A 22466-nucleotide genomic window follows, 5' to 3' on the forward strand; every position below is an offset into this window, starting at 1 on the left:
CTTTAATCATTCTCTTGGCTCTTCTCTGAACCCTCTTCTATTTATCAACATCCTTCTTGAATTGTGGGCACCAGAACTGGAGACAGTATTCTAGCAGTGGTTGTATCGGTGCCAAATACAGAGACAAAATAACCTCTCTACTCCTACTCAATATTCCCCTGTTTATATATCCCAGGATTGCATTAGCTTTTTTGGCCACTGGGAGCTCACGTTCAGCTGATTATCCAACATAACCCCCAAATCACCTTCATAGTCACTACTTCCTAACCCCATCCTGTAAGTGTGGCCTACATCCTTTGTTCCCAGGTGTCTATGTTTACATTTAGCCATGTTAAAACGCATATTGCTTGCTTGCACCCAGTTTACCAAGTGATACAAATCACTCTGAAACAGTGACCTGTCCCCTTCATTATTTACCATTTTCCCAATTTTTGTGTCATCTGCAAGATGGTCTTTCCTACAAATAGTGCACAGTCTATGTGGCTGAGAGAGACGAGCTACCCCCTCCCAACGCTGTCAATCATGGCTGTGCAGTGCACTAGTGTGTTGTGTTAGGTGGCGATAGTTTGATTAAAGATTGAAGGGTGGCATCCCTATGGGTCAGCGTTAAGTTTGCAGGCCATGATCTGTCTTGCTTAAACAAGACATCAGGCTGCTTGAGGCATTTCATATGCGTTGCCAGCGGTTACTACTAGGCACAAGATGGTTTGATTTTATCAGTAATAGGAAGGTATTATTGAGAACTGGTCTCAAGAAGATTGAAGTCATCAGCTGTCACAGCTGGCTGGCATTTTTGATCATATAGCCCACCTCAGAGATAAAGTCTCCACACATTGAGCCCTGAAGATTGGACTTGAGGTCTTGATTGGACTTGGAGGGGACATTGCCTGGCCATGGACTGGCAGTGGCCACGCAGTCATCCATGATTAACCTGGCTACACCAAATCAGTAATAACCCTGAGGAGATTTTAGACCCCCAGATTAAAGCTGTGCAATGTGGCCATATACATTTGGTGATACGGACCCTTGCTGTCTAAGTGTATTGTTGTTGCCTGATCTGTGGTGTATGGTAGTTGTGGTAATGGTAAGGTTTGTGCCTATGGGTGGAGTATGCACTGAAGCCTGGCTTGCCCTTTTCATATTCTTGGTTTTGCGAAGTATTTTATGTGTGTATATGCATTATGTTTCACAACAATATTTTGTATTAACTGCTTCATTTTAATGTTAAAGTAGTATACCTGGGAAGTAGTAATCCCTCACCCTGTAGTCTTCCTGATAACTCTAAATATAGTTGAAACTAGCTGTTTGGAGGAACTCAGAAATGTCCGTCTCATTTACCACAAGGAAATGGAAGAAATACATTTAGTTATAAAACTCTGTGTATGCAGAGCAGTCGTTCCCAGAGCTGTGCCACAAAAGGGCAGCTCATAGACTCAGACTTTTAGGCCAGAAAGGACCATCAAGATCATCAGAGGTCCCCAAACTGTGGGGCGTGTCCTCCTGAGGGGGCACAAAGGAACGTTCGGTGGGGGGAGGAGGGAGCAGCAGGCCCAGGCCAGTCCCCACAGGGAGTGGGGAAGGAGCACCACCCAGCCCCGCCCTGCCCCTAGCTCTGCTCCAGCCCTGCCCCAAGCTGCAGCCCCGGCTCCTGGCCCATGCCTGACCCCATCCCCAACCTTGGTGTGGCTCCTCACCGAGCCAGGGGCCCAGCTCCTGACCCCGCCTCCAGCCTCGGCCCCTGGATCCAGCTCCATCCCTGGTCCCAAAACCATCCCCAGTTGTGGCCCCAGCCTCAGCCCCCTTAACCCTGTCCGTGTTCCCCCCCGGAGCCACAGACCCATGCCTGGCCCTGGCACCCGGGGAGGGGAGTAGCGGGGGAGGGGACAGGGGGCACAGACAAGGGTAAGGGGGGGTGCAACCCTCACATTGCAGGCTATAGGACCTCACCCACCCACTCCTGTAATAGACCCCTAATCTCTGGCTGAGTTCCTGAAGTCCTCAACGCTTGATTTAAAGCCTTCAGGGTATAGAGAATCCACCATTTACACTAGTGACCCATTCCCCATGCTTCAGAAGAAGGCGACAACCCCCAAGGTAGCTCTGCTAATCTGACTTGGGAAAATTCTTTCCTGACCCCAAATATGGTGATCTGTTAGACCCTGGGCGTGTGGGCAAGACCCATTAGCCAGACATGTGGGAAAGAATTCTCTGTAGTAATTCAGAGGCCTTCTCCTCTAGTGTCCCATCTCTGGCCCTTGGAGACATTTGCTGCTAGCAGTTGCAGATTGGCTACATGCCATTGTAGGCAATCTCATCATACCATCTCCTCCATAAACTTACCAAGCTCGGTCTTGAAGAAGCTAGTTAGGTTTTTTGCCCCCTTCCCCCCCCCCCCCCCGCTCCCCTTGGTTGGCTGTTCCAGAACTTCACTCCTCTGATGGCAATAACCAGAAATCACAGTCACAAAAGGGACAGCATACAGACAGAAAAAGAGAACCTCCCAAGTCTCCACAGCCTAAACCCCCTCGTCTGAGAACCAAAAGGTCAGCTCCAGATCACAGCCCTCCAGGCCAGCTGCCAATTTGTTGAACTCATCTGTTTTTTCTGTCCGTAAGTTCCCTTCTTTTGCCAACCTGAATGGACACAGAATCCAAACTTTGCTCTCCACTGGGATTTAGAGTAGGAGACTTAGTTTTTTGGTATAGGTTAAAATATGTGGCTAGCTGTAAATTCATAGTTAATTGTTTCTTGGTTTCAAGTCTGGGCATTGTTTCACCAGCAGGTTTCCCTACTTTGACTGGTGGGGAAGGAGGTTAACTTTCAGGATGTCTGCTTGGTCAGTAAGCTTCTTGGGGCAGGGATTATCGTTGTGTTCTGTGTTTGTGCAGCACCTAGCACAATGGGGCCCTAGGTCATGACTAAGGCTCGTAGCCTCTACTGCAATACAAATAATAATAATAATAATTAATAATTAATAATTTTGCCTTGACAAAATAACCCTCCAGAGTCTTCTTCTTGGCCAGTGACATGGTGCCGAGAGGCTCTTCTGGGTCTTTTCCTGCAAAGGAGTCCATCAGAGAAGGACACACATTTGGGCCATGGCAGCTTCAAAGCAATTACTGCATAGGTCTCTCAGATGACAAGCGGTTTCAGTGTAAATATAACAATGCTACATGCTCACAAAGGACAGGAGATGTTGTTTGGAGTCCAGCTGTATGAGGGTGAAGGCGAGTCTGCCTCCTAGTCTACGACTTTTTCCAGACAGTTTGTAAACCCTGATTGTGAGCTTGAAACACCCCTTAGAGCCTTGAAGAGGTTTTCTCCTGCAATTCATAGATTTTAGGACTGGAAGGGACCTCGAGAGGTCATCGAGTCCAGTCCCCTGCCCTCATGGCAGGACCAAATACTGTCTAGACCATCCCGATAGACATTTATCTATCCTACTCTTAAATATTTCCAGAGATGGAGATTCCACAACCTCCCTAAGCAATTTATTCCAGTGTCTAACCACCCTGACAGTTAGGAACTTTTTCCTAATGTCCAACCTAAACCTCCCTTGCTGCAGTTTAAGCCCATTGCTTCTTGTTCTAGCCTTAGAGGCTAAGATGAACAAGTTTTCTCCCTCCTCCTTATGACACCCTTTTAGATACCTGAAAACTGCTATCATGTCCCCTCTCATTCTTCTCTTTTCCAAACAAAACAAACCCAGTTCTTTTAGCCTTCCTTCATAGGTCATGTTCTCAAGACCTTTAACCATTCAACCAGAAGGAGGCTGCCAGACAACTCTCCAATACCAAATTCTACAGGCCACTTTCCTCAGATCCCACTGAGGAATACACTAAGAAACTGCACCATCTACTCAGGACACTCCCTACACTAACACAGGAACAAATCAACTTACCCTTAGAGCCCCGACCGGGGTTATTCTATCTACTACCTAAGATCCACAAACCTGGAAATCCTGGACGCCCCATCATCTCGGGCATTGGCACTCTCACTGAAGGACTGTCTGGATATGTGGACTCCCTACTCAGACCCTATGCCACCAGCACTCCCAGCTATCTCCGTGACACCACAGATTTCCTGAGAAAACTACAATGCGTTGGTGACCTCCCAGAAAACACCATCCTAGCCACCATGGATGTAGAGGCTCTCTACACAAACATCCCACACACAGATGGAATACAAGCTGTCAGGAACAGTATCCCTGATGATGACACAGCACAACTTATTGCTGAGCTCTGTGACTTTATCCTCACGCACAATTATTTCAAATTTGGTGACAACATATATCTCCAGACCAGTGGCACCGCTATGGGCACCCGCATGGCCCCACAATATGCCAACATTTTTATGGCTGACCTGGAACAACGCTTCCTCAGCTCTCGTCCACTCATGCCCCTGCTCTACCTACGCTATATTGATGACATCTTCATCATCTGGACCCATGGGAAGGAGACCCTGGAAGAATTCCACCATGATTTCAACAGCTTCCACCCCACCATCAACCTCAGCCTGGACCAATCTACACGGGAGGTCCACTTCCTAGACACCACCGTACAAATAAGCGATGGCCACATTAACACCACCCTATACCAAAAACCCACCGACCGCTACGCCTGCCTTCATGCCTCCAGCTTCCACCCCGGTCACACCACACGATCCATCGTCTACAGCCAAGCACTGAGGTACAATCGCATCTGCTCCAACCCCTCAGACAGAGACCAACACCTACAAGATCTTCACCAAGCATTCTCAAAACTACGATACCCACACAAGGAAATAAAGAAACAAATCAACAGAGCCAGACGTGTACCCAGAAGCCTCCTGCTACAAGACAGGCCCAAAAAAGTAACCAACAGAACTCCACTGGCCATCACCTACAGTCCTCAGCTTAAACCTCTCCAACGCATCATCAGTGATCTACAACCCATCCTGGACAATGATCCCTCACTTTCACAGACCTTGGGAGGCAGGCCAGTCCTCGCCCACAGACAACCTGCCAACCTTAAGCATATTCTCACCAGCAACCACGCACCGCACCATAACAACTCTAACTCAGGAACCAACCCATGCAACAAACCTCGATGCCAACTCTGCCCACATATCTACACCAGCAACACCATCACAGGACCTAACCAGATCAGCTACAACATCACCGGCTCATTCACCTGCACGTCCACCAATGTTATATATGCCATCATATGCCAGCAATGCCCCTCTGCTATGTACATTGGCCAAACTGGACAGTCACTATGCAAGAGGATAAATGGACACAAGTCAGATATCAGGAATGGCAATATACAAAAACCTGTAGGAGAACACTTCAACCTCCCCGGCCACACAATAGCAGATGTAAAGGTAGCCATCTTACAGCAAAAAAACTTCAGGACCAGACTCCAAAGAGAAACTGCTGAGCTCCAGTTCATTTGCAAATTTGACACCATCAGATCAGGATTAAACAAAGACTGTGAATGGCTATCCAACTACAGAAGCAGTTTCTCCTCCCTTGGTGTTCACACCTCAATTGCTAGCAGAGCACCTCACCCTCCCTGATTGAACTAACCTCGTTATCTCCATACTGATTTATACCTGCCTCTGGAGATTTCCATTACTTGCATCTGAAGAAGTGAGGTTCTTACCCACGAAAGCTTATGCTCCCAATACTTCTGTTAGTCTTAAAGGTGCCACGGGACCCTCTGTTACTTTTTACAGATTCAGACTAACACGGCTACCCCTCTGATACTTTAATCATTCTTGTTGCTCTTCTCTGGACCCTCTCCAATTTCTTCACATCTTTCTTGAAATGCGGTGCCCAGAACACAATACTCCAGTTGAGGCCTAAGCAGCGCAGAGTAGAGCAGAAGAATGACTTCTCGTGTCTTGCTCACAACACACCTGTTAATGCATCCCAGAATCATGTTTGCTTTTTTTGCAACATCATCACTCTGTTGACTCATATGTAGCTTGTGGTCCACTATAACCCCTAGATCCCTTTCTGCCATACTCCTTCCTAGACAGTCTCTTCCCATTCTTTATGTGTGAAACTGATTGTTCCTTCCTAAGTGGAGCACTTTGCATTTGTCTTTATTAAACTTCATCCTGTTTACCTCAGACCATATCTCCAATTTGTCCAGATCATTTTGAATTATGACCCTATCTTCCAAAGCAGTTGCAATCCCTCTCAGTTTGGTATCATCTGCAAACTTAATAAGCATACTTTCTATGCCAATATCTAAGTCGTTGATGAAGATATTGAAAAGAGCCGGTCCCAAAACAGACCCCTGCGGAACCCCACTTGTTATGCCTTTCCAGCAGGATTGGGAACCATTAATAACTACTCTCTGAGTACGGTTATCCAGCCAGTTATGCACCCACCCTATAGTAGCTCAATCTAAGTTGTATTTGCCTAGTTTATTGATAAGAATATCAATAAAGAGACCGTATCAAATGCCTTACTAAAGTCTAGGTATACCACATCCACCGCTTCTCCCTTATCCATAAGCCTCGTTATTTTATCAAAGAAAGCTATCAGATTGGTTTGACATGATTTGTTCTTTACAAATCCATGCTGACTATTCCCTATCACCTTACCACCTTCCAAATGTTTGCAGATGAATTCCTTAATTACTTGCTCCATTATCTTCCCTGGCACAGAAGTTAAACTAACTGGTCTGTAGTTTCCTGGGTTGTTTTTATTTCCCTTTTTATAGATGGGCATTATATTTGCCCTTTTCCAGTCTTCTGGAATCTCTCCTGTCTCCCATGCTTTTCCAAAGATAATAGCTAGAGGCTCAGATACCTCCTCTATTAGCTCCTTGAGTATTCTAGGATGCATTTCATCAGGCCCTGGTGACTTGCAGGCATCTAACTTTTCTAAGTGATTTTTAACTTGTACTTTTTTTATTTTATCTTATAAACCTACCCCCTTCCCATTAGCATTCACTATGTTAGGCATTCCTTCAGACTTCTCGGTGAAGACCGAAACAAAGAAGTCATTAAGCGTCTCTCCCATTTCCAAGTTTCCTGTTATTGTTTCTCCCTCCTCACTGAGAAGTAGGCCTACCCTGTCCTTGGTCTTCCTCTTGTTTCTAATGTATTGATAAAAAGTCTTCTTGTTTCCCTTTATTCCTGTAGCTCATTTCAGCTCATTTTGTGCCTTTGCCTTTCTAATCTTGCCCCTGCAATCCTGTGTTGTTTGCCTATATTCATCCTTTGTAATTTGTCCTAGTTTCCATTTTTTATATGCCTCCTTTTTATTTTTTAGATCATGCAAGATCTCGTGGTTAAGCCAAGGTGGTCTTTTGCCACATTTTCTATCTTTCCTACCCAGCAGAATAGCTTGCTTTTGGGCCCTTAATAGTGTCCCTTTGAAAAACTGCCAACTCTCCTCAGTTGTTTTTCCCCTCAGTCTTGATTCCCATTGGACCTTACCTATCAGCTCTCTGAGCTTACCAAAATCTGCCTTCCTGAAATCCATTGTCTCTGTTTTGCTGTATTCCCTTCTACCCTTCCTTAGAACTGTGAACTCTATGATTTCATGATCACTTTCACCCAAGCTGCCTTCCACTTTCAAATTCTCAACGAGTTCCTCCCTATTTGTTAAAATCATATCTAGAATAGCTTCCCCCAGTAGCTTTTTCAACCTTCTGAAATAAAAAGTTGTCTGCAATGCAGTCCAAGAACTTATTGGATAGTCTGTGCCCCGCTGTGTTATTTTCCCAACATATATCTGGATAGTTGAAGTCCCCCATCACCACCAAATCTTGGGCTTTGGATGATTTTATTAGTTGTTTAAAAAAAGCCTCATCCACCTCTTCCACCTGGTTAGGTGGCCTGTAGTAGATTCCTAGCATGACATCACCCTTGTTTTTTACCCCTTTTAGCCTAACCCAGAGACTCTCAACACTTCCGTCTCCTATGTCCATCTCCATCTCAGTCCAAGTGTATATATTTTTAATATATAAGGCAACACCTCCTCCCTTTCCCCCCTGTCTATCCTTCCTGAGCAAGCTGTACCCATCCATACCAACATTCCAATCATGTGTATTATCCCACCAAGTTTCGGTGATGCCAACAATGTCATAGTTGTATTTATTTATTAGCACTTCCAGTTCTTCCTGCTTATTATCCATACTTCTCGCATTTGTATATAGGCATCTAAGATACTGATTTGATCTTGCCTCCCAATTTTGCCCTGACCCTCCTTTCTCTCTGCCATTATAGCCCACGCTCCCTCCTATTTCTGACCCATCTCCCAGGTCTCCATGTTCTCCACTTACCTGTGGGGTTTGCTCACCTGTCCCCGTCAAACCTAGTTTAAAGCCCTCCTCACTAGGTTAGCCAGTCTGTGTCCAAATAGGGTCTTTACCCTCCTCGAAAGGTGAATGCCATCTCTGCCTAGCAGTCCTTCTTGGAATAGCATATATGAGGCTGATTCACATGCTCAGATTATTTTGTCAGGGAAATGTGCAGAATATCTTCCTTACAAGTATACACTTTAGTAGATCCATTCCACACATAACAGGTACAGGAACATCTGAGGTTTCACCCTTCATCCACTTCATCTGTACCTTGGGAGTTTTTTCAGTAACATGAACAGTGTGTATAAATACCTAGAAAACGATTCCTAAAATGTTTTTAACTAATACTTTATTATCTCCCATTATAATTTGTCTTGTAGAGATGTGCAGCGATGATTGCAAAATACTTCACAAATGATGTTATAACTTTAGCTACAAAGCCCATTATATATTGGTGTACATAAGATTTACATGGGTCTCTGCACATGTTCTAACAAGAAATTTACGCAGGAAAAATACATTCTACAAATAATTGAGCAATAAAATATGTACCAATATTACTCTAATTTACAACTGTATTGTTTTCTCTTTGCTTGGGCCTATAAAACCCTAAAAATAACTCTATCTGCACAGCCATATCTGGCTTGTTTAGTGTTATTAATTTGTACTGGGCTGGTTATTTCAGATTAGCTAGTTTCCATTTTATGGAGTCTTCTCATTTTTAACCAAGCTGTGGTTGGGGTTTTCTTCAGTAGAATTTGGTAATTTGCTAATGTGTTTTCTCCAGCATGCTCTGAAGGCTTTTGAGTCTTTTCTCATTTACATCAGAAATGTTTCATATTTTACATAATAGCTTTCTCCTCAATGGATGTCCCGAGGGGACCTTATTGGGTTAATCTAATTCCCAGATCATTGGGTATCATCTACCCTTCTTCTCTTGTCATTTCTGCTGAATCCAGGCAGTAAAAAAGTCATGGGTGGGTTTTTTTTTTTGTTGGGGGGGGGGGGTTTGCACTTAAGGGAATTTGTTACCTTTAAATTGCAATGAGACATGTGACAGAGGTATGTTCTCCTCTGGGAACTCCAGTGTCTTTCAGCTCAATGTTTGCAAAATAGAGCTGTACAGATCATGTGAAATATTTCCATTAGACATTCTGTTTTAATTCAGTGAGCCTGCCTATGTACTACCTTCCTGAACCCAAATGAGCATAATTTCATGGAGAATGTCATTGTTTTATGGCTGAATACTTCTCAAAAGAGCAGCAAGTAAACATTTTTGCCTCGGAAAAGAGAGAGAGAGAGAGAGTGTGTGAAAAAAGCTGGTCCAAGTCCTAGTGTCCAATCGCATTACACAGCTGTCTAGAGCTGGCAGTTCATACCACTTGGCTGTTTGCTTTGTTTATGAGATAGAAAAAAAATGAATCCACTTCAGCTGTGGGAATGTTGCATACAATATTCAGGGCATTAAAAGAGTAATTGTAAAGCATCAAAGATCTTCCTCCTGTCCCCCCATCCAGGCGTTCAGTGTCGTGTTTCAGAAGGCTGTGGAGAGGGCCTCTCCAGACGAGAGCCTCAAAGAGCGCGTTCTAAACCTGATCGACAGCATCACCTTCTCTGTGTTCCAGTATACCACCCGGGGGCTGTTTGAGTGTGACAAACTGACCTACACCGCCCAAGTGACCTTCCAGGTAAAGAACAGGAGTAGTATCGTTTAGATGGAATGATATGTGTGATAAGTCAAGTTATTGGCATTGCACACTGTCCTCCAGGAGAAAACCCAATCCCCATTCCTGCCCTTCAGCATACGTGCAGCTAATGTATGTGGTCTGGGAAAGTTCTTTCCCCTTCTGCTTCTCTCACTGCTAACAATCACAGATGCTTTGGTTCGCATTAAGTTTGCAAATTACTGTTTGAGCAGTGATGCCTGCTTGTGGAACCCAAGGAAGTGATGGGGAAGGTGGCCTTTGGGGACAGGCTGCTTGTATGTGGAGAAAGAGTAGTTGGTTTGCTGCTGCTGTTTTCATCTTAACTTAACTGTATTTTTAATGATCTGTTGGTATGTCAACAGCCCAGAGTGCAAGTCCTTTTTATGCCTACATATTGAAATGAAAATAAGTAAATAAATAGTGACTGCCGTTATGCTGTAAAATTGCTATAAAGTATGTGCAGTGAGTGGCAGTTTGATATATGTTACTGTATAACATGCAATGAACAGTATGGAACACAGATCTGACTTGACTGTAGGTTATCCCTCCACACAAATAGTTAATTTATAGTTAACTCACTCCAGTGAGTAATATAATCCTTGTCCATATTATATAACAAAAACATTACACTTTAAAAAGCCTAGGCACTAAAAAGTATAGACATTACCAGGAAAGGTGATTTATATAAATATTTCATTTCTCTTTAAGTTGGTATACTTTGTTAGTAAAATTACTGGCATGTAAAACGTCACCTTATACATTACACAAAGAGCCTTAACTCTGATCCACAACACACACATACTCTTTCAGGAAATATACGCCTAGCTTTGTTAGGTAAAGTATACAAGTAGTACATGTTGAGTTTGTAAGTAGGTATTATCTGTTGAAAATATTGAATGGGTTTACTTCAGGCGATGAAATCTCTGCACTTAACAGGAGGTGGAGTGAGGTTGGTGATAAGACACATTATTTTTATCCATGTCAAAATAAGGTAATTCCCGCTTCAGCTGGAAAACTCACCCATCCCTTTAAATGTAGAGATGCTAAACATGACTCCATGATACTGCCAAAGCTATTGCTCCATAGGTTGATAGTGAGCTACAGTCAGCAACGCTGCAATAAAGAAATGAGGAAAAGTCACTAATCATCCCATGACAACATGTGAACAATAATAATGGGTGCATGTTGCAGACCATCTCCAGCCCACAGCTGATGCAGACCACCCTCTCAGGAAACGTGAGCTATTTGCTCAGATTCCACAGGCTCTCACCACACTGAATGCCTCTCTCCTATCACTGAGTGATCCCACATGGACAAAATGGTTAGAGCTGGCCAAAACTGGCACATTGCAGTGACATAATCTGTGTGAAAAATCGTGAAAAAATTTTGGCCAATTCCTTTCATGTGATTTTGTGTTCACCCGCTCCCCCACCACACACTCACACCAACGCAGGTTTAAAAAAATTTTCATGGTATTTTGGGGAACTGAAAATTCTTTGCAGTGGAACATGTGAAAACCAACACCTCACTTTGAGATGATCTGCGTTGGATGCCAGTTTACTGACTGTACATTGTTAAAGTTCTGGATTTAGTTTATGATTCCTGTGTACCAAATGTATTAGCCCTTGGAAAAAAGAAGGGCAAATGCTTTAATTTCTTTAGTGGAATAAGGACGCTTGCAAGTAGTTGCTTTGTTTATGTAACAGATGTTCACTGTATCTCATTGTCCCTAAGGTCATGCATTTTAAGGCTAGAAGGAACCATTGTGTTTATGTATATAACTCTTTAACCTCCTGCATAGCACAGGCCATAGAAGCTTACCTTGCAATTTTTGCATCAAGCCCACACCTTCTATTTGATCTATAGAATATCTTTGAGAAAGTTCCCAGTCTTGACTTGGACTGCAAGTGATGGAGAACCAACCACATCCCTAAGGCTTCCTCCGTGCCACGAGGGATTCCCAGCTGCTCTCTGTGGCCCCTTTGGACCTGGTCCACAGCCCCTCCCAAGTCCTATTTTAGAAACTTATCACTGTTGGGTCAGTGGACTCCATGTGTTTGTTCCAGCTCCTCAGTTTTCTACTCCACAACTCTGTGATGTATATTTTGCCAGCCCCATTTATCTGGTGGCAGTTTATACATTTTAGTCACACATTCTGGCATGCAATGACTCTTACAATGAATGTTCTAATCTGTTCTGCTGCACTCCGGAAATCCGAACAGCAGTGCTAAGGTACATCATTTGTTGGACATTGCAGATACTTCTGATGAATAATGAAATTAACGTGGTGGAGCTGGACTTCCTGCTTCGATATCCAGCACAGCCAGGAGTCACGAGTCCAGTGGAGTTCCTGTCTAATCACTCATGGGGTGGCATCAAGGTAACTGTTTAACTTAAAATAAAAGTCTTCAATATCTCTTATCGATATCTCTGAATCAAAGTCCAGTGAAGTCAATGGGAATCTTTGTGTTAATTCAGTAGGCTTTGGATCAATTCCTCTAGCAGTCAATAGATGGAACACCAGCCACAGTCTAGAGCTAGCACAAAGTGTTGTTTTAGGAAAGCAGTTTTCTCTGGTGGTGAAAGCAATCGGTTCTATTCCTCACTCTGCCACTGGCTCCCTGTGTGACCTTGGGCAAGTCACTTTCCCTCTCCATGCATCAGATTCTCCCTCTGTAACCGCTCAGCAGATGCTGAGCGGTTACAATTTGTAAAGCACTTTGGGATCTTTGCTGGCCAGGTGCTATGCATGGTCAGGATGATATGGGCAATTTAAGGCTGAGACAAGTATCTGTGGCTGTGGTGCAGAGACTTGTGGTGCAGAGACTTATGCAGGAGGCTGTAGCCCCGACAATACCAACTGATATGACCTTAGCAAGGCTTGTGCACAGGGACATAATAGAGCGGTCTAAGAGCTGCTGCACTGGGAGGAGGGAGAGTGAAGGAATGACCCTTCTGGACTACCTGACTGCTTCCCAGTCAACTAGCATGGAACGTACTTCCTGCTTCAGCAGAGTGCTTAAACATATGCCTAACTTCAAGCATATGACTAGTCCACTGACGTCAGTGGGTGACTCCTCTGCTTACAGTTACACATGTGTTTAAGAATCTTGCTGAATTGGGAGCCATATCTGTAGTTGTATTGCTGCTGATGAACAATCTCTGGTGACTGTTGTAATCCAGGAATGTGATGAAGGTGTTTGTTTATGGTACTTTATGACACATCTCTACTGATGCCCATACAGGTGTTAGTTTAAAGCGTTCTGGGGCATGGCCATTGGGCTTTGCTGCACTGCAGTGGGTTCTGGACCTGCTATCTCAGATATTAATGAATTTCTGTGCTGGGGTGAAGTTGTACAATGTAGTGTGGGAACCACTGCTTCTGAGATCAAACACTCTTAAGGACTAAGACAGACTCAAACTGGACTGTTGTTAAAAAACAGAGAACCCTGCTACCATCTTGATTACCCCCACTCCCATTTTACATTTTTGGGAGACCATTGGATCAAAGCTTCAAGATGCAAAGGGACCATGGGCTCATGGACCAGGGCAGCTAACGTGCCCCATTCCCCTCATTGTTAATACAGGAGATGGGCCCCCAGGGACTTCAGGTCCTAGCATGAACTTGGCCACAGGCTGAGATCTGTTATCTCCATGGGCTGTACCTCTATATTAAAGATGCGGGTGGCTGAAATCTGCTCCATTTTACACATGCATCGAACTCTTTGCAAGTTGTCAGTGTTGTCCTCACTGCTCTAAGTTTTAATTGGCAGTGCCGTGCAAAATGTTGTTGGAACTTTGAGGCCAAACTAGCTCTGCTCATTCTTGCAGAGATGTCGCATAATACTGAATGAATTTTTTAAAAAATAAACACACGTCGTCTGTTCGTCTGTTCTTCCATGGTTCAGTGGGGTGTTTTACATGTTCAGGTGGCAGCATTTTATTTTTGACCTTTTAAAAACAAATTCAATGCATATTTAAGGTTAGTGCACAATAAAAAGAGGTCAGTTTCTGAGCATAGCAAATTCATCCTTTTGTACCAAAATGTTATATTGTGTAAATATCTCACTAAAAGAGTCGTAGTTCAGCTCATGAACTCTCTGTTACCAAATACTAAATAGCCATTAGATTGTCCTTTGTGATCATTGTTTGCAGTATTGATTCTACTACAAGTTATAGGCATGATGTAAACTTTATTAGTGTTTATGTTTCATTACTGTGTGTTGATTTATTAGCTTTTGAGGTTTTGGCAGTTGTGGTTACTTAAGGAACAGTTCTCGTACAACCATTTTGTCACAGTCTGCTATAATTAGGTTAATTAGTCATGGCTAAACTTTCCTTTCCTTTTATCAGGACGATTAATGCTGTAATAAATTGTTTCTTCAATAAGGCTTGAATAAAGTATATTTCAGATTCATATTTCAAATTCTAAATAGAATTTAGGTTTCTATTTAATTTTTTATGGGAACATTGAAAAGTTACTGTGCTAAGTGCTGCAGTTGCCAGAGGTTTCAGGCTAAGAGAGTTGTGCCAAAGGATATCTGACATTAATATTTGAGGCCCATAGTGACTTTGAAGAACACCTTATTAACATGTTGGGGGACTTGGTGTACAAACAGCCTTGTCAGAATTAATGAGTATCATTACTTTATTACTAATGCATGCGTACTAATAATGCTGTGCAGTTCTATAGCCCATTCCATCCAGTCATCTCAGACAATCATGATTTCTTCTTCGTAGCTCCCTGTGAACTCGTCCAAGGTTTCACAGAGCCATGGACAGAACTCAGGAGGCTTGGATCCCTGTTGCCCTCTTTAACCATTGAACCAACTGGCACTGTATAAAATGGCAGCAGTCTAGGGCTGTGCACAGCCCTGTGCACGGTAATACTCAGGTTCCTCATTGCAACATTAAATTAAACATATTCCTACTTGACTCTGTTTTTGGGATGCTTTGTGGAGGATCATCCCCCATTTTTCTTCCCTCCCTCCCTCAAGGCAGGCTCCCCAGCCCCCCATCACTGAGGCTGTATTTCAATGGAGGAGGGCTGGATGAGATTCCTTTCCAGACTCATCAACACCACTTCTTGGAGGCCAGAGGTCAAGATCACTTCATGCAGATTTGATGTACTCCCAGCCCATCAGACACAGTTCAAAATGTAGTCTGATTGCCCATCTATTCCCCAGGTACTTCACACATCCAAAACCTACTGTTCACAATTCTACTCGGAAAAGAGATGTAAAAATGGCACCAGGAGGGTCAGTGGTCATTGTGTGTCATTGATTCTAGAGCAAGTTAGCTTAGTTTATAATAAAAATGTGTTTTTTTCTAATTGCACATGTTGCACACTTAGCCTGGGATCCAAGAGTCAAGCTGAGCACTTTCCTTCTCAAAGATGCTTGAGAAGGAAAGTGCCGCTAATACATAGAGCCGTTAATACAATAGACCTGTGCCGCTAATACATTGAGCCGTTAATACAATAGACCTGTGCCGCTAATACATTGAGCCGTTAATACAGTAGACCTGTGCTGCTAATACATTGAGCTGTCCAGTTTCTCCATTACTTATGGTTGCTCACTAGTTGTGGTACTTCTTCCTAGGCAATGCCAGTTCATTCAGTACCTTCTGTTACTGCCTTCTGCCAGTTCCTGTCTGGCCTTCCTTGCTTTCTCTTTCCTCGCTTTGGTACCCAATTCAATGCTTGCTTAGCATGTCTCCCATCTTCCATATGGTGTACACATCCCAACCACCTGAGCAGTCTTTCTTTGATACTTTGTAACATGCCCTGTTCTGACAGCTCCCTTACTCTTGTATTTGTTATTTTGTATTACTGTGATATTTGTAATATCTTCCTCGGCTGTCTGTGATGGGCAACATCCAGTCTTTTTTTGTTAGCCATTGTCATCAGCCACGTCTCTGCTCTGTACAGCAGCATGCTTAGTACAATCGCATGGTATAATTGGAACTTTAGTTTGGTGTGGAGAGAACTCTGACCAGATGTTGTTCATCCTTCCAAAAATGGTGTTTGCTTCTCCCAATTTCATACGAATATCTTTATCAGAGTCACCTTTGAACGTCATCACATTCCCCAGGTAGCAGAACTCGTCTACCTGTTTGATTTCTTTTCTATCCATGTACAACTTTGCAACTGTTGTCCACTTTCCTACCTACATAATCTTGGTTTTCTATGCATTTACTTTCAATCCAATTTTTGTTGCTTCCTTTTCTATCTCTGATGTAAGGGCAATCATTCCATTCCATGTCATATTTAGTAAAGTAATGTGGTTGGCAAGTCAAGGTCATGTAACTCATTTTGGCTAACGCCTGTCCACTATGTCTTTTGTTGCCAGCTAATGTACAGAGAATTGGTGATAACATACACCCTTGTCCAGTCATACTATCAAACCGCTCAATCAGGCCTATATCTGATCTTACTGCTCATGTACTTCCATCATATAAACTCCTTATTATGTTGGTCAATGTATCTGGTATTCTATAGTTTCTAGCCATATTACAAAAGGTCTCTGTGTAGACACCGTTGAACATTTTCTTAAAGTTGATTAAGATGGATTTTTGATGATCTGTCAGAGTGAATATCTGTTCACAACATGATCTACCTGGATAGAGCCCAGCCTGTTCTTCTCGTAATATTTCATTCACTAACTTCTCTTATGCTGAACAGCATGAAGTAGTGAATACTTTGCCTGGGACTGATAACATTGCAATACGTGTCCAGTTCCTGCACTGAGTAAGATCACCCTTTTTTGGGTAATGCCTTAATGATACCATCTTTCCATTCTTGAGGAACATGTTCTGCTTGAATTCTGTCAACCCCAGGAGCTTTCTCCTGTTTGAGGCCTTTGATGGCGTGTAGTGAGGCAGAGTAGTCTCCCTCCAGTTTGGAGGTGGTTAACTCCCCTTGGTGGGCACAACTAACCCCATCCTGTCCTCCTCATAGGAAGCACAGAAGCAGGGCAGGAAATATAAAAGCAGGGCCCTGCAGCTCAGTTGGGGCTGGACTAGGGTAGGAGGCAGATGTCATTCCCAGGGAGCTGAGCCCTCAGACGAACCTATGATTGACAGTGGAGAGAACAATCAAACCACTGCCCCAGGAGACAGCAGACCCCGGAGAGAGACTGGAGGAAGGACCTCCTGACACAGACTGAGAGCCAAGTCTCAGTGGCGACAGAGCAATGCCAGCAGCAGCTGGTAGGAAATAGCCCAGGGATGCAAGACGTTGGTCCAGTTGCGCTGCCAAGACATGAAGCAGCAGCCGCACGTTTCCACACTGACCCTGTGGCAGGATTGCCCATCACTTCTAGGGCCCTGGGCTGGGACCCTGTTGAGTAGGGTGGACCTGGGTCCCCCTACCCTTGATGCCAGTCCCACACGTGGTGCTGGCTGTGCACTCACCTTAGGCCAGAAGGCCTGAACCATAGACTGTAGCTGTTTGCCCTGGCCTGGAGGCTGAGGGCTATAGACTGGTTAAGTGCTTAGCCCACGCCCAGGGGTGAGACCGAGAGGCCGACGCTACCAGCTGACTGGAAGTGTGCCGAATCCTCCTTTGAGAGACCTGAACTGCTACTAGGCCAACTTGCACAATTGCAGGTCAGTACCCCACCCAATGAATTTCTGTGCCAACTTCTTGATGCCGCTGGAAGGGGGTGCCGTCACCCTGAGAGGGAAGAGTGTTACATGGCTGCTTTAATTTCATCAGGTGTTATTGGTTCCTCTTCTATTTCTAACTTAGCATTGGCATTTCTCTCAAATCTGTCCATGATTATTGTCTCTGGACAGTTTAATATAGAATGGAAATGTTCTTTCCATGATCTGACTTGTTCTTCATGCATTTTCAACGTTTGTCCATGAGAGTCCCTGATGGGCATCATCTGCATAGGTTTGGTTCTTTCTTAGTGGTCCTTCATTATTCTATAGAACTTTTTGAAGTCTCTTCTCTGTGCTGCTTCTTCCGCCTCTGCAGCCTTCTCCTGAATCCAGGCATTTCTATCTTGCCTATATCTCTTCTTTATCTTTCTCATTTTCTCTGTATCTTGTATCCACCCGTAAGAGTTCTGCCTGTGTCTTGCACTGTTCCTTTTTTGCATTCAGCGCTAACAGCTCATCAGTCGCTACCTATTTTCCAGATGTAATCCATGCATCTTTCTTCCACCCTCCTGTCTTGCTGAGTTAGACACTTCAGTCAGCTTCAGCACAGACCCAGGGGTTGGGCCACACCTGTCATAACTATAAAGGGAAGGGTGACAGCTCTCCTGTGTACAGTGCTATGGAATCCCTCCTAGCCAGAGACTCCAAATCCTTTTACCTGTAAAGGGTTAAGAAGCTCGGGTAACCTGGCTGACACCTGACCCCAAGGACCAATAAGGGGACAAGATACTTTCAAATCTTGGGGGGGGAAAGGCTTTTGTGTGTGTCCTTTGTTTAAGGGGTGGTTCGCTCTTGGGACTGAGAGGGACCAGACATCAATCCAGGTTCTCCCTATCTTTCTAAACAAGTCTCTCTTATTTCAAAATTGTAAGTAAAAGCCAGGCAAGGCGTCTTAGATTTACTTTGTTTTTCTCAACTTGTAAATGTACCTTTTACCAGAGTGTTTATTTTTGTTTGCTGTACTTTGAACCTAAGACAGAAGAGGGGGGTCCTCTGAGCTCTTTAAGTTTGATTACCCTGTAAAGTTATTTTCCATACTGATTTTACAGAGATGATTTTTACCTTTTTCTTTAATTAAAAGCCTTCTTTTTAAGAACCTGATTGATTTCTCCTTGTTTTAAGATCCAAAGGGGGTTTGGATCTGTATTCACCAGGAGTTGGTGAAAGGAAGGAGGGGGAAAGGGTAAATTTCTCCTTGTTTAAGATCCAAGGAGTTTGGATCTGTATTCACCAGGGAATTGGTGAAAGGTTTCTCAAGGCTTCCCAGGGAGGGAATTCTTGAGATGGTGGCAGCGGACCAGAGCTAAGCTGGTAGATAAGCTTAGAAGTTTTCATGCAGGCCCCTACATTTGTACCCTAAAGTTCAAAGTGGGGATACAGCCTTGACATGGTGGCACAGCGGTGGGATCGTTTTAAACCCAAAAGCCAGTAAGAGATTTTTTTTTCCTTCTAGCTGCTTGGAGAGCAGAGCTGAAGGTAGATGCATATCTTATCTCTCCTTGCCTGAAGGCAGAGGTGTTAAGTTTTTTTTAACAAGGTCCTTTGTTAAGAGAACGGTTCAATAAGTGAGCAAACTTTGATCTGGTAAAGGTAATTTACAATCTGAATTGTTTTTTTTTCTTTTTACATCCTCGGAAGTAGCTAGTTAGAAAGTCTCTGTTAACTCAGCAGCACTCAGCAGGAGCCTGAGCTAAATACATCCCAGTTTCAGTCAACTGCAGAGGGTGTGACCCAGCACAAGAAAACAGGAAAATGACTACCAAAGAAGCAGCTAACAAAATAGAACTGGCCAAACTAGAAGCAGAAGAAAATGAAAGAAAACATCAAAGACTGCTTGAAATTAAAAAACTCGAGGAAAAAGCCAAACAGGAGGCCCATGAAAGAGAGGAAAAAGCCAAACAGGAGGCCCATGAAAGAGAAGAAAAAGCCAAACAGGAGGCCCATAAAAGAGAGATGGAGCTGAAAGAAAAAGAGATGGAACTGGAAGCAGCAAGGACTAGGCAGGGTGCATCAGACCATCCTAACAACTCCTCTCCAGGTACCACTTCCCATCCCAGGAAATTCCCCACCTACAAGGCAGGCGATGATACTGAGGCCTTCTTAGAAAATTTTGAAAGGGCCTGCCTTGGATACAACATCCCTCCAACCCAGTACATGGTAGAGCTGAGGCCGCAGCTCAGTGGACCCTTAGCAGAAGTGGCGGCTGAAATGCCTAAGGAACACATGAACAGTTATGAACTTTTTAAAAACAAGGCCAGACTCAGAATGGGGCTAACACCCGAGCATGCCCGTCGGCGGTTCAGAGCCCTAAGGTGGAAACCAGATGTGTCCTTTACCCGGCATGCCTACCACATTGACAAAAATTGTGATGCCTGGGTATCAGGAGCAAATGTTAAATCTCTGGAAGATCTGCTTTCCCTAGTAAAAATGGAGCAGTTTTTAGAGGGTGTTCCTGAGGAAATAGAAAGGTACATCCTAGATGGGAAACCCCAAACTGTAACCGAGGCGGGGGAGATTGGAGCCAAATGGGTGGAGGTGACAGAAAAGAAAAAAGCTAGTAGCAGTTGGAGCGAATATCAGAAGGGGCAAGCCGAAACAAAACCTTATCACCGGGGACAACCCAAGGCCCCACCCACATCCCAAGGGAAACCCCAGACGCCTTCTCACCCCACCACACCAGTCTCCAGCAACCAACATCGCCCCGGTGATACCTTAGCAGGGCGATGTTTTAAATGTAATGAACTGGGGCATATAAAGGCTCACTGCCCCAAGAACCCCAACCGATTACAGTTCATTACACCCCAATCACACCAAAGAACCCCAGACCCAGATGCCTCTCTCATACCCTCGGAGCGAAGGGAAACCTTGAGAGTGGGCGGAAAGAAGGTTATCGCTTGGAGGGACACTGGGGCACAAGTGTCAACTATCCACCAATCCCTAGTGGACCCCAAACTCATCAACCCGGAGGCTACAGTGACAATTCAACCCTTCGTGTCACAGTCTGTAACCTTGCCTACAGCCCAGTTGCATGTCCAGTACAAGGGCTGGTCAGGAATGTGGACTTTTGCAGTCTATGACAATTATCCCATTCCCATGCTGCTGGGGGAAGACTTGGCCAACCATGTGAAGCTAGCCAAGAGGGTGGGAATAGTCACCTGCAGCCAGGCTAAGCAAGCTTTCACCCCCATCCCTGTTCCTGAGCCGTCCACCAGGGCCCCGTCTGTGTTACCGGAGACCCAAACACAGGTGGTGGAACCGGATCCCCTGCCAACGACTGCAACAGCCGTAGTGGATCCAATCCCAGAGACCCAGCCAAAGCCAGTCCCAGAACCGGAACTGGCAACGCAACCAGCACCAGAACCATTGCCAGCACTGAGTCCAGCGCTTGCAACCCCGTCTACAACTCCAATGCCAGAGGGCACCAGCGAGCCTAAACTGGCGGAAGCAGCAGATAACCCTACCCAAGAGGCTCAGCCAGAGCCTGAAATACCACATAGTGCACCAGCGGACAGCGGTTCACAGTCAATGGAAAAAGCCCCAGCACCTGCATCGCTTCCAGAGGGACCAAGCCCCAGTCCACAGTCCAAGGGGGAACTGATGTCTCCAGCATCAAGGGAACAGTTCCAGGCCGAGCAGGAAGCAGATGACAGCCTTCAAAAAGCTTGGGCGGCGGCACGGAGCACCCCACCGCCTCTCAGCTCTTCTAACCGATCCCGGTTTGTTGTAGAAAAAGGACTTTTATACAAGGAGACTCTTTCTGGTGGGCACCAGGAAGACTGGCATCCTCAAAGACAGTTGGTAGTTCCCACTAAGTATCGGGTAAAGCTCTTGAGCTTAGCCCATGATCATCCCAGTGGCCATTCTGGGGTGAACAGAACCAAAGACCGGTTGGGGAAGTCCTTCCACTGGGAGGGAATGGGCAAGGACGTTGCTAATTATGTCCGGTCTTGTGAGGTGTGCCAACGAGTGGGAAAGCCCCAAGACCAGGTTAAAGCCCCTCTCCAGCCACTACCCATAATTGAGGTCCCATTTCAGCGAGTAGCTGTGGATATTCTGGGTCCTTTCCCAAAGAAGACACCCAGAGGAAAGCAGTACGTACTGACTTTCATGGATTTTGCTACCCGATGGCCGGAAGCTGTACCCTTAAGCAACACCAAGGCTAAAAGTGTGTGCCAGGCATTAGCAGACATTTTTGCCAGGGTAGGTTGGCCCTCCGACATCCTTACAGATTCTGGAACTAATTTCCTGGCAGGGAACATGAAAAACCTGTGGGAAGCTCATGGGGTGAATCACTTGGTTGCCACCCCTCATCACCATCAAACCAATGGTCTGGTGGAGAGGTTTAATGGAACTTTGGGGGCCATGATACGTAAATTCGTAAATGAACACTCCAATGATTGGGACCTAGTGTTGCAGCAGTTGCTTTTTGCCTACAGGGCTGTACCACATCCCAGTTTAGGGTTTTCACCATTTGAACTTGTGTATGGCCGCGAGGTTAAGGGGCCATTACAGTTGGTGAAGCAGCAATGGGAGGGGTTTACGCCTTCTCCAGGAACTAACATTCTAGACTTTGTAAGCAACCTACAAAACACCCTCCGACACTCTTTAGCCCTTGCTAAAGAAAACCTAAAGGATGCTCAGGAAGAGCAAAAGGCCTGGTATGATAAACATTCCAGAGAACGGTCCTTCAAAGTAGGAGACCAAGTCATGGTCTTAAAGGCGCTCCAGGCCCATAAAATGGAAGCGTCGTGGGAAGGACCATTCACGGTCCAGGAGCACCTAGGAGCTGTTA

The 22466-nt window shown here is 44.8% G+C and overlaps 1 protein-coding gene across 1 annotated transcript in view; it reads left to right on the top strand.

Moving 5' to 3' along the window:
• Positions 1–22466, top strand: part of DNAH9 (dynein axonemal heavy chain 9) — a 420192-nt gene that overhangs the window by 292225 nt on the left and 105501 nt on the right. The window contains exons 58-59 of the mRNA XM_065415313.1: positions 9821–9991; positions 12267–12389. Coding sequence (XP_065271385.1) covers positions 9821–9991; positions 12267–12389 — 294 coding nt within the window. The remainder of the gene's footprint in view (positions 1–9820; positions 9992–12266; positions 12390–22466) is intronic.

The sequence above is a fragment of the Emys orbicularis genome, chromosome 13 (assembly GCF_028017835.1).
Source record: "Emys orbicularis isolate rEmyOrb1 chromosome 13, rEmyOrb1.hap1, whole genome shotgun sequence".
In the NCBI taxonomy this organism is placed as follows: domain Eukaryota; kingdom Metazoa; phylum Chordata; order Testudines; family Emydidae; genus Emys; species Emys orbicularis.